Source organism: Monodelphis domestica, chromosome 3 (assembly GCF_027887165.1).
Source record: "Monodelphis domestica isolate mMonDom1 chromosome 3, mMonDom1.pri, whole genome shotgun sequence".
Taxonomy (NCBI): Eukaryota; Metazoa; Chordata; class Mammalia; order Didelphimorphia; family Didelphidae; genus Monodelphis; species Monodelphis domestica.
Genome location: NC_077229.1, coordinates 88,307,432 through 88,319,865, shown reverse-complemented (window position 1 = coordinate 88,319,865; position 12,434 = coordinate 88,307,432). Strand labels below are relative to the sequence as shown.

At 34.9% G+C, this 12,434-nt stretch overlaps 1 protein-coding gene across 2 annotated transcripts in view; it reads left to right on the top strand.

Annotated features, from left to right (window-relative positions):
• Positions 1–879: 879 nt before the first annotated feature.
• Positions 880–12,434, top strand: part of VN2R501 (vomeronasal 2 receptor 501) — a 40,846-nt gene continuing 29,291 nt past the window's right edge. The window contains exons 1-3 of one of the 2 annotated variants that reach the window (XM_016431265.2): positions 880–1,921; positions 3,905–4,196; positions 10,002–10,805. In XM_016431265.2, coding sequence (XP_016286751.2) covers positions 1,671–1,921; positions 3,905–4,196; positions 10,002–10,805 — 1,347 coding nt within the window. In that variant the 5' untranslated portion in view covers positions 880–1,670. Of the gene's footprint in view, positions 1,922–3,904; positions 4,197–10,001; positions 10,806–12,434 lie in introns of those variants that run through there. The other variant, NM_001099557.1, reaches the window with a different exon arrangement.

Genomic DNA, 12,434 nt, shown 5'->3' with positions numbered 1-12,434 from the left:
AATCATCAGTGTACATATAATATACATACATGTATATATATATATATATATATATATATATTACCAACAAAGTCTAGCTACAAGAGAAAGAAATTCCATTAAAAATAATCATAGATACTATAAAAGGCCTTGGGGTCTATCCGCCAAGACAAAACCAGGATCTTTTTGACAATTACAAAATACTTTTCTCATAAAAAAGTGAGATCTCCCCAACTGGAAAACAATGCTAATTGCTCATGGGTAGGTCATGCCAATATAACAAAAATGAAAATTCTACCTAAATTAAATTACTTACCCAATGCCATACTAAGCTACCAAAAAGTATTTCATAGAACTAGGAAAAAACAACAATAAAATTTATCTGGAAAAACAAAAGGTCAAGAATATTGAGGTAATTATTGGGAAAAAAATGTTAAGAAAGGTGAACTAGCAGTACTAGATCTGAAACTGTACCTTAAAGTACTAATCCTCAAAACCATATTATTGGCTAAGAAATAGCATGGTGGAATATTGGAATAGATAAGGTACTCATGACCACAATAACCTGGTGTTTGATAAACATTTTTTAGTGTTTTTTTAAGTGTTTGATCTAAGTTTCTGGAATAAGAGCTGAAACTGGAAGACAGTGTAATAGAACTAGGTATACACCAACATCTTACGCTGTATACCAAATAAGGTCAAAATAGGTTCCTGACTTAGATATTAAAGGTGCTACCAAGTGAAGGGAGCATGGAAGAGTTTACTTATCAGATTTAGGACCAGACTAGAGAAAGAGAGCATTACAAGATATGAAATGGACAATTTGATCAAATTAAATTAAAAAAAAATTTTTTTCACAAACAAAATCAATGCAACTAAGATTAGAAGGAAAAATTTTTATGGGAAAATTTTATTATAGTATCTTTGAAAAAAGCCTCACTTCTCAAACACATAGAGAACTTAACCTAATTTATAGGAATATAAGTCATTCCCCAGTTGATAAATGACCAAAAGATGTGAACAGGCAGTTTTCAGAAGAAGAAATCAAAATTCTCTATAGTCATAAGAAAAAAATTATCCACAACATTATTGATTAGATAAAAAGCAAAGTCACATAACCTCCAAGGTCTTTGACAATTCTAAATTCTTTACTCTTATCATTAATGAAGCAAAATGCATATCCTCAGACCTTGTCATTATAATGACTTTCCTAGAAAGGCGCTTCTGTACTGTAGCCTCTGATGGGAACAGGGGAAACAGAGAGTCCAAAACATAGTTTTGCTCTTATGTTTTTTTTTCTTTAGATGAAGAGACTCAGCTGGAGACGCCCCAGGCAGTCTGGTCTCCAGAGTTGTTCATGGAACAAGATTTCTCTGCGGAGACTGGAGTAGGTCTTATTAGTATCTAAAAATAAGGATGTTCTGGAGTTTGACCGAAAAGCCCGTGAAACTATAAATTAACCATTCATCTTGCATCTTTGTCCTTGTCTTGGACAAGGGCCTGACTCATGTCCCGTTGCATTTTCTCAGGTCTGTCAGGAAGACCAGAACCTGAGCATCTATAGAAAGACTGGTCATTTCTGACACTGGGCAGTTGCTCATCAGTCTATGAATTAAGAAAGCTGACATTGATTTAGTCTAAGTGACTCCTTTGTTTCTCTAGGCTTGGAAATCTGGTCAATTTTCAGTGAGATGTTACACCATGTTAAGAAAAGTATTTCTAGACTGCTTTCTTCCTTTCTCATATCTCTACTGCTGCACCTTCCAGGTTCTGGGCACAGAAAAGAGAAACTCCCCTGCTTCCACCAGATTAATCCCATTGTTTCCCAAGATAGGGACCTGATGATTGTAATCTTTTTATCTTTGTTCTCAGCTGAAGTGACCATGGTAAAAGGAGCAGAACTGTTTGAAACTTCTCCTCACAAAGCTTGTAAGCCTTATCAGTAAGTGCCTGTTTTGGGCTCCCTTTCACTGTGATTATTAATTGTATAAAGAGGTCTGGAGTATTCTGATTTTCTCCAGGTGATATCTGAGGGGCTTGTTTTGTTTCTGAAATTCAGTTTTGCTGACTTATAGGCATCCAAGAGAATTGGAAATGGATTCCTTTCTGGAGCTTTGACAAGCTAAATTGACATTTATGCTGATGGCCATGCCTTAGTTTTATACTTTGTCCTATCAATTCCATTTGTAGAAATGCTGATTTCCATAGTTGGAATTCTGTGTAACAATGCAAACTTGTATATTAGTCACTTTATGTCTTAACTCTGGAAATGAGATTAAGACAAATGGGATTAAGGTAAAATACAATTCCTGGACAATTTCAGTTTATGATCACTAAGGAGAAGCAGTTTAGTAGTTGACTCTTTCTGGTTGTGGGAGATAGACATGAGATTCATTGTATGGCCCTTTGGCAGATGAACGTTGTGACCTTTTCTTCTGTATTTTCTTATAGCCAAATAGTTCTTTTTATATAGCTTACCTTGTCACCTTTTTAGAAGTCCTTTTGGATTCCCTTATTTCCTTTTATGACTTTCTTTTTATAAATAAGTATTTATGTTTCTATTTTTTATCTAAATATTATTAGATCATTTTAATCATTGCTTACCTTTTAAATCCTCTAATATGATTCTTATTCTCTTTTCTTTGTCTTTCACCAACTAGGCAGAAATGGTCTGGCTTAAAGGGAAAAGAAGGTTTTTTCATCCAATGGGTGAAACTTTAAACAAAAAATGTTCTAAGGCAAATGCTCTTTTAAACTGTATGCAGCCTTTGAGTTTTGTCTTGAGAATAGTGCTCCTCTGTGAGGGTAGGGGATTGCCTTATACTCCCTGATTCTAATTCAATGGAAAATGAAAGAAAGAAAGAATGAATACAGGCCCTTATATTCTCAAAAGCCTAGAAAGTAGGAAAGGAGGTAAGGAGGGAGAAATTTGAATCACAAAATGTCAGGAAATAATTGTTTCTACATTTAATTAAAAAAAAAGTAATTGACACACAGACACAAAAAAAGAAACCTAGCAAATTACTTCTCAACACAGAATTCAAAATTCTGTGTATTTTCTCACATTAAATGGGGTATCCAGGACTTGGAATTCTATTATGCTCAATTTCGGCCCCCTCTATAACAAACCAAGGAGACCAGCTGTTGAGAAAGATTACATGATGGGGTGTATTTTAAAACATTGAGAATAATAATAGAGATTTTTTTTTCTTTGCTATTGGTTTCCTGGTTTCTTTTTTTTTTTCCTTTCTATTTTTCTCAGATCCTGTACAGGAAGGGAAGGAAGTGAGAAAGGAAGGAATGCTAAGTCAGAACCTTACTTTTCATTAGAAATATCAGATAGCACTTGAGTAAAATACTGGGGTCTCAAATGTGCAATACCACCTATTTCCACCCTATATGAATTTATTTATATCATTTTTGTCCTCTTAGAATAACCTTTCCCACAAATACCCATATAACTAAATAATTTTCACCTTTCATGGCCCATGATGCTATTCCTCTTCTTAACTTTCTTAGATCTGTGTCATTCACCTTTACTGTGTCCTCTGCCACCTTATATTTCAGTAAGTAGTATAATAATTCCTCTCCCACTATTCCTTAGACCTTCTAGGGTCAAGGATCATCCAGATACTCCATAGGATCTAGTATATATTGCTTGCTTAATTCTATTTCTGGAATGAATGAGTGACTTGGCTAAGCAGAATCACATAAGAACTTCAAGTCAATTGTCCTCACCATCCCAGAAATCACAAGAAGGCATGAATATAGGAACAAGACATATCAAGGAGGCTATTTTTAATACAAACGAACTGAACAAGTTTTGGAATCCTTAGTTTTGACTCAAATGGCTACAAAATTCTTCCTTCTGAAAAGTATTCTTTTTGAAGGCTATGCTAATATTCTATGGCATTTTCCCATACAGGTGGCTGCAAAAATATTACCAGCAGGTTTTAGCTGTAGTGTTTGCTATAGATGAGATTAATAAGGATCCTAGTCTGCTGCCCAATATTTCCCTGGGATTCTACCTCTACAATACCTACCACAGTGATGAGAGAACATTGGAGAGCTCCCTGAAGTGGCTGTCTGGACATGACCAGCTCATCCCTAACTACAGTTGCAGGGAAATGGACAAGTCTGTGGCTGTTATTGGAGGAGTCACATCAGCTCTCTCTGTCCAGATGGGAACTCTGCTCAACCTCTACAAGTTCCCACAGGTGACTGATATTGAACATGACACACTTGATACCTTTATCAAATAATAGCAATAATATAACATCAGTAGTTATGATATATAATATGCATTATATATTGTATATAAATATATAATAACAACAACAAAGCAATAACTAATATTAAGTGTTTCAAGGATTTAAAAGTGTTTTATCTATATATTTCTTTTGATAAACAAACCTATAAGGCAGATATAATTCATTTTTCAGAGGAAGATACTGAGAGAGAAAAAATAAATTGCTTATTCATGATCATGTAGCTAGTAAATTCCTATTGCAAGATTTGACCTCAGATCCTTTTCACACCACTTTAACACCTTTTCTACTGCATGATGTAGCAACCTCAATCTTTAAGGATGATTATCCTCTCCTGGAGCATCACGAAAACTGTAAGCCAAGAACAGAATTGTAGTCATTTAGCTTCAAACCCAGGAAAAGATCTGAGAGGAAGCTTGGATATACTTGTCTATTACACAAATGAGGTCTCTGAAAATGAGAAAAGTTAAACTTCTACTCAGCATTACCCAGTTCACTGACTACAACTTATATGCTTGGACTTCAAGTAGAATGATTCTTATATCTATTATTTTTCTATTATTATTATATCTATTATCAGTATCTTTACTGATCATTATATCCATTATATCTCACTCTCTGTTTCATCTTTCAGAATCATTTAGTTCATTAAAATTAGTCCTGAATTTACTGAGTTATATTTATTTATGAAAGGAATATATATTTATGAAAGGAAGTCTGAACATGAGCACTGGTATAGAAGGTACGGGATTTGGGGAGCAATAATAAGTATGTCTTTGATGTTATGCTAAGAGCACCATAAGTATCTTGAAGAACATGCATGTGCTAGAGTAAATTACTGACATTGTTCAAACTAGGTCATTCATTTTATTAATGGGCTTAGAAGACATAAATATATGTAGTATGAGAATTATTTTCAGAAATCCATCAGCTCACTATTTAAAAACTGGAAAGAGTCTATGAATGTCAGCTTTACAGGTATAATCTATATTAAAGCTTTGCTGATTATTGAACTTTATCACTGTTGGCCAGGCATATAATCAACTGCTTTGTTAGTTTAGAATCAAGAACAGAAATTGGGATAACTTCGTGGAACAGAAAACATTGGTCTTGGCTTTCAAGACCTGGCATCAGCTCTATTATTGGATTGATGAACATTCCTTTTATCTCTTGATGAGACCAATGTTCTGGCCGAAAGTTGGAACAAGAAGTATCAGGCAGTTGGGGAAGACTAATTATGCCTCTTGGTGAATCAGCATTACATTTCATTTGTTACTGAGCTCTCATCTGTTGAATGGAGTTATGTTAGGTATAGAGAGTCTTGAAAGTCTAACATGGTGTTAAGCCAGTGTTCTCAGTGTGCTTGAGAATAGTAGAGAAGCATTGGACCTCTTATGTACAGTTTTAGCTAATACTTTAACTATCTTCAATTCTTTTTAAATTATATTTTTATTTATTTCTTTAAAGATTTCCCAATTACATTAAAAAAATTTTAAACATTTATCTTTTACAATTTTGAGGTCCAAATTCTTTACCACACTTTAACTCCTCCTCTCCTTTGAGAAGTTAGGCAATATGATATCAGTTATATATATGAAGCCATGAAAGCCATTTCCTTATTAGCCCTGTTGGAAAAAAATGCATAAAATGGAAGAAAAGTAAAGAAATGAAAAGAATATGTATCTCAGAATTATCCAGTTCTCTCCCTGGAGATGGATAGCATATTTTCTCATTTTCCCACTTCTCTTCCGGTATTTGTAATTTTCTTTTTCCATTGTATTAGCCAATATGGGTAGGAGTAAGGCAGTACATTAGAATTGTTTTAATGTGCATTTTTCTAATTAATAGCAATGTAGAACTGTTTTCATATGATTATAAATAGATTTTATTTCTTCTGAAAACTGGCCATTCATATCCTTTGACTATTTATCAATTGGGGAATTTCTCTTATTTTTATACATTTCAGTTTGAGAAGTGAAGCTTTTTTTAGAGAAACTTGCCATACACATTTTTCCACTTTTACTACTTTTCTTTATCAACCCTCTCTTTTATTACTTATCTTTCTCTTATTCTCTTCTGTTCTCACTTCCCTGTCGAGAAATATATATTTCTACAATTGAGTATTTATATACATTGTTCCATCTTTGAACCAATTCAAATGAGAGTGCAATTCAAGTATTGCTGCCTCCCCCCACCATTTTACCCTCTACTATAAAAACTCTTTGTGTACCTCTTATATGTGAAATGATTTCCCCCATTTGGCTCCTCCCTTCCACCTTGTCTCAGAGTATTACTTTCTCTTGCTTATCCATTTTTTCATTATCCTGCTATTATTAACTCATTCATGTGCTTTCTGTCTATGTAGAATTCTTTTGTCCTATTGATGAAAAATTCTTAGAACTTACATGTATCATCAATCTTCCCATATAGTAATGTAAAAAGTTTTATCTTATTGAGTCATTTGTGATTTCTTTCTCATGATTTTTTCTTTTTTCTTCTTCTTTTTATGCTTTACTTGAATCTTGTATTGGAGAGTCAATTTTTTTTTTAATTTTAGCTCTGGTCCATCCATCAAGAATACTTGAAAATCCTCTATTTCATTAAATATCATTTTTTTCCCCATTGAACTACTGTTGTTGAAGTTATTCTTGGAAGTAATCCTAACTCTTTTGCCTTCTCGAATATCATGTTATAGCCTTTTTACTCCTTTAATGTGGTAACTGCTAAATCTTGTATGATCTTGATCATAACTCCATGATATTTGCATAATTTCTTTCTGGCTCTTGAAGCATTTGTCTGAATTGGGGGCTCTGGAATTTCAGTATATTTCCAATGAGTTTTAATTTTGATATCTCTTTTAGGAGGTTATTGGTGAATTCTTTCCACTTCTATTTTATCCTCTGTTTCTAGTATATCAAGGAAGTTATCTTTTATAATTTCTTGAAATATGAGTAGGCTCTTTGACCTTGGTTTTCAGGCAGTCCAATAATAATTTTTTGGGGGGGATACTGTAGCAAGGGAAGCTACAATTAATTGACAGGTCTCAAGACTTAGAATCTCTCATGAGTTGGCAGGGACAGAGTTCTAAGCTGTTGGTAAGGAACAGTTTCCAGGGAGAGTCTGGACCTGATGGTGAAACCTGGAAGGTGTGTATACCTGGACTCTAGCTAGACAGGATCATCTTGAAAGCTGACTGCCTCTGAAAGAAACAACAAGGCTGAGAGAAGATTTCCTATACATTTCTGGGGGACCTAGTGTTTGAAGGAGTCTTCTCTCTCCTCTGGGACACCTGAGGACCCAACAGCTGGATGCCTGTTACCTACCTGCCAAGGACTCTAGTTGTGAGATTCTGGTCCCTGTTGAATTTATTATTTTACTTTAGTTAAGGGTTTTATATTTATTAACTGGCTGGGTTATTATTAGTAGTAGACACTCCTAATCCCCTCCTAATTCCCTTTACCATTTTAAATTATTGTTGTTATCATCTGTTACCTTTCTCTAAAACTATTTCCCAAATCCATTACTTTAACAATATCAACCTATCCTATTTGACTTCCTTCTTTCCTTTTTTTAATAAAAATACTCCTTACTGTCCTAGTAGTGATAAAGTAGTGATAAAGCTCATCAAATTTTCTTTTCAACTCCATTAAAATTTTTTTTCAAGTATATCTGGAAGTCCTCAGTTTTACTAAATGTCATTTTCCCTCTGGAGGGTTATACTCAGTTTCACTGAGTATATGATTCTTGGTTGTAGTCCTAAATCCTTTGCCTTTCAGAATATCATAATCCATGTCTTTTGGTCCTTTCCTGACTGTGACTCCATGATATTTGAATTGTTTTCTTCTGGCTGCTTGCAATATTTTTTCCAGTGTCTGGGAATTTTTTTTTATCTTTAATAGTCTTGGTACATTTGATTTTAGGATATCTTTCAGGATATGACTGGTGGATTCTTTCCATTTCTGTTTTTCTTGCTTGTTCAAGGATATCAAGGTGGAATTCCCTGATGATTTCTAAAAATATGTTGCCCAGATTCTTTTGGTGTTCATGGCTTTCAATATTCTAGTAATTTTTAGATTGTCTCTCCTGGATCTATTTTCCAATGAGATACTTCAGATTTTCTTCTATTTTTTCATTCTTTTGATTTCATCTTATTGTTTCCTGATGCTTTCTAGAGTCATCAGCTACTAGTTGCTCAATTATAATTTTTAGTAAGTTATTTTCTTCCTTGAGTTTTTAGATTTCCTTTTCCAGTTGGAAGGGCAATTGGAGGGAAAGGTAGGGAAAGGAAGGGAAAGGAAGGTAGATGGGTCCCTCCACCAGCTCCGGTATGGAAATTGACCAGGCTTTTGTCTTAACTATAATTAGGCTTGGGAATTAAATTAAATCAAGCCAGATTCTAGGGATAGTTAGATAGATTTATTTGGGCTGGAAAAAGAAAGGTTTGGGAAAGCTAGTGAAAATTAGATCTCCAGTGGCAATGCAGGGACCAAAGCTCCCTGGGGCAAAAAGGGTCTCTGGGGCAAAAGGCTCTTCTCTGGAAAAGGTGCCAAAACCTGTGCTTCTCTCTTCTTTTATATTTTTCCAGACACCTCCCACAAAGGAATCGGGATGTGTCTGAGGAAGTTGGGGTAGAGAGTCCTGGGAGACCTAGTCTCCCAGGGTTCAGATCCATTTTAAAACACACAGAAGATATTAAAAAAGGAAATTTAGGTTAGATGAAAAGATCTTTGGTTTACTTACAATTATAATGATATCAATTGTACATGAAGAAGAATGGGCTGTTTTTATAGGTAATGAAGTCATCTTTATTGCAATGGTATAAGTGGAAATGTTCTATCTTTGAACTATGTTCCCCAGAATTCCTTTTGTATTTCACAGAATTCCTCTCCTCTCCTCTCTCTACCATGTTGCGTGGTCATGCTTGTATATAAATTTTGGTAAACTCCTCCCTTGCTCTCTTCTCTTGCAACCATGCATGTGAAAAATAGAGAGGGAGAGGGAGGAGCCACAAAATTATATATACACATAACAAATGCAAATATGAAAAAAAGGGAAAAAGATTTTTGGGATAAGAAAAGAATTCTGGGATATGGAGTCCAGATTTTTCTAATTATACAGAACTCTTCAGTTGTAGGTTAGAGACCTATTGTTCAGCTAAGTTATAGTAAGGACAACCCCTCCCATTTTTAAAATTGGTTTGTTTAGATTCCAATGAGCTCCTTTCTCATTATAAATTCCCACTTTTTTAAACAACCAGAAATCCATATTCCAGTTTCATGAGAAAACAATTACATGATTTTGTTTGAAACAACACAAATCTAGCAAACATGCATTGGTGAATGATATTTTGTCCAAATTTTTTTAAAAAGCCACACACAATATGATTCATATGTTTTTCTTTTATTTAAAAAAAAGTTGCCCTATTCCTCAATTATATATAGCAGGTTTAATCTGGAAAAGTACTGTTGACCAATAAGAAAGCAAAGAAGTTCAAATATATCCTGGTTCTTTTTGGAAAGCATAGAGCTGGAGGAGAGGTAACAACAGAATCTCAGAATTCCCTGCCTTTTTGAGGGCTCAGAGAGAAGAATAAATGTAAAGACCTTCAGAGATGAAAGTACTATTTACAATAAGTGATGCACTGAAACCTATATTATGCTTTCTATCAACAAAAATGCCAACTTCTGAATTTTCATGCTACTTCAATCTCTCAACATTATTGTGGTTCAAACAGATCTATGATTTTTTTTTCAGATCAGCTATGGTCCATTTGATTCTGCTCTTAGTGATAAGGTCCAGTTTCCTTTTATATATCAGATGGCTCCTAAAGACTCTTCTCTTCACCAAGGTTTGGTTCACTTAATGATGTATTTTTCATGGAACTGGATAGGAATAGTTGTCTCAAATGATATGAGAGGTGAGGAATTTCTCTGGAAAATGAGAGGAGAAATGGTAAAAAATGGTATTTGTGTGTCCTTCATAGAGAAGGTCCCTGTCAGTGAGAGAAGACATATGGAATCACAGGAAAACTTCATGTCCAGAATCATGGCATCATCAACCAAGGTGGTTGTCATCCATGGTGACACAGATTCATTAATGATTCTGAGATACTCACAAATTCCTGCTTTGTGGTCATGGAAGGTGTGGATTGTCACATCTCACTGGGACATTACCATGAGGCCCATAATTCATTATGGTCATTACTTCCATGGGGCTCTCACATTTTCATACCTGACAAGTGAAATTCCTGGATTCAAGACTTTTCTGAGGACAGTTAGACCTTCTAAATACCCAGATGACATTTTACTTAGGGAATTCTGGCTCTCAGCTTTTAGGTGCTCAGATCAATCAGAAAACACAGAGCAAGAGATATGCTCACCAAATGCTTCCTTGGAGACTTTGCCTCTGTACTCTTTTGATATGACCATGTCTGGCTTGAGTTATACCATCTACAATGCTGTGTATGCTGTGGCTTGGGCTCTCCATGAAATATTTATGGAAAAATCAGAGAAAAGATCAGTGGAAGATAAAGAATATTTAGTACTTTACTCATGGCAGGTAATATTGAATGGGGGGGTCTTTTTTTTTAATATGGTGTGATCAAGATGTATTTTGGGAATGTGTGGGATGAGATAGATAACGAACTCTCTTCCAACTCTCAAATTCTCTGATTATACATCCCTTAACACCGTATTGTTATTTTCCATTGCTTTTCAGTTTGATTGTGAAGCTCATCATCGCTGTTTTTTCCCCATAGTCTTGGAGTTGGAAAGGACCTTAGGTGCTATTTAGTAGTCATTCAGGAATCACTTTTGCAAAAACTTTGCCAGTGTACCTAAAGTTATGGGGTAACCATAATGGTTAGACTATAAAATGTCCTGCACTGGTTGACAACCAAGCCAATGATCAGTCCTCATAGCCTCTCTAACTACTAGTGACTAATTTTCTCATTAATTCTCATTCTGAGTTCTAAAGTGGCCAAAGATATACCATATTTCCTCTTAAGTTATGACTGATGCAGATTATCTTATCAATAATTCAGTTCAGCCTGAACCCTCATCCCAGTTTATAAATGAAGTGGAGGCACTTCTTTTCACATAAGTTTTTTTAAACCCTTATATTCCATCTTGGAATTAATGCTTGTATTGGTTCCAATGCAGAAGAGTGATAGGGGTTATGCAGTATGGATTAAGTGACTTGCCTAGGAGGTATCTGCAGTGAAATTTGATGGTCACTCAGAGACTTGATCTCAATACTCATCAACATGGAAGCTTTAATCTGCTGTTTCTCTGACCTGGGCTGCTTGGCATTTGGTATCCTGATGACCCTCTGCTCTTAGGGGCTCACTATATTTTTGACAGAATTAGTTCAGACACCAAATCAGCTTTAGCCCTGTTGCAGGTCAGAAGTCTTGAACTTAATGATCTACCAGCCTCAGTCTCTCCAACAGTAGGGGCTAATAGGCATGGGTCATGATGCCTAAAATTAGATTTTCTTTAACTTTCAACTGTTGTTTCTTGTTATGTCTTCTGGGTCAGATAGATATAATAACAATCATTCTTCAGTATAACATCCATTCAGACTTTGAAAGAACATCACTGGGGTCTTTTCTAATCCTTTTCTTTTTGGGATAAATATCTGTTGTTCACTAAAATTATCCTCTAATTTTCAGGTATATGTTATGTTAAAGTATGCACAGTTTTCTCCCTAATTTATCCCTTTCACTTCAGAGTCCTCTTCATCAAATCTCCAGATAACAAGGAAAGTACACTTTTACTAACCTGTATTCACATGAAATCCAGCTTTGATTAAGTGTCCTCATTCTTATAACTTAAGATGTTAATAGAGGTACTATTTTGTAGTAATGTTAGAGTAGATCTCCCAATGAGGAAGACCTGGGTTCAAATCTTCCCTTTGTACACAATTATGTGATCCTGAACAACTCACTTAATCTTACATGCCCCATATTTCCCTCAAATAATGTAATTTGCTAACTCTTAATGGCTGTTGTTTTACATTAGTAGGAGTTTCCTCATAAGGTAGCTCTCCAATCTGATAAAATTAGAAGAATTCAAGCTATCATCATCTTTCAGAAATCTTCATCTCAGAAAAAATCATCCAAATCAATTATTCATATGAAACTAACAGTTTGCTTCTAATTTTAGGCTTTTTTGCTCATCATAAATG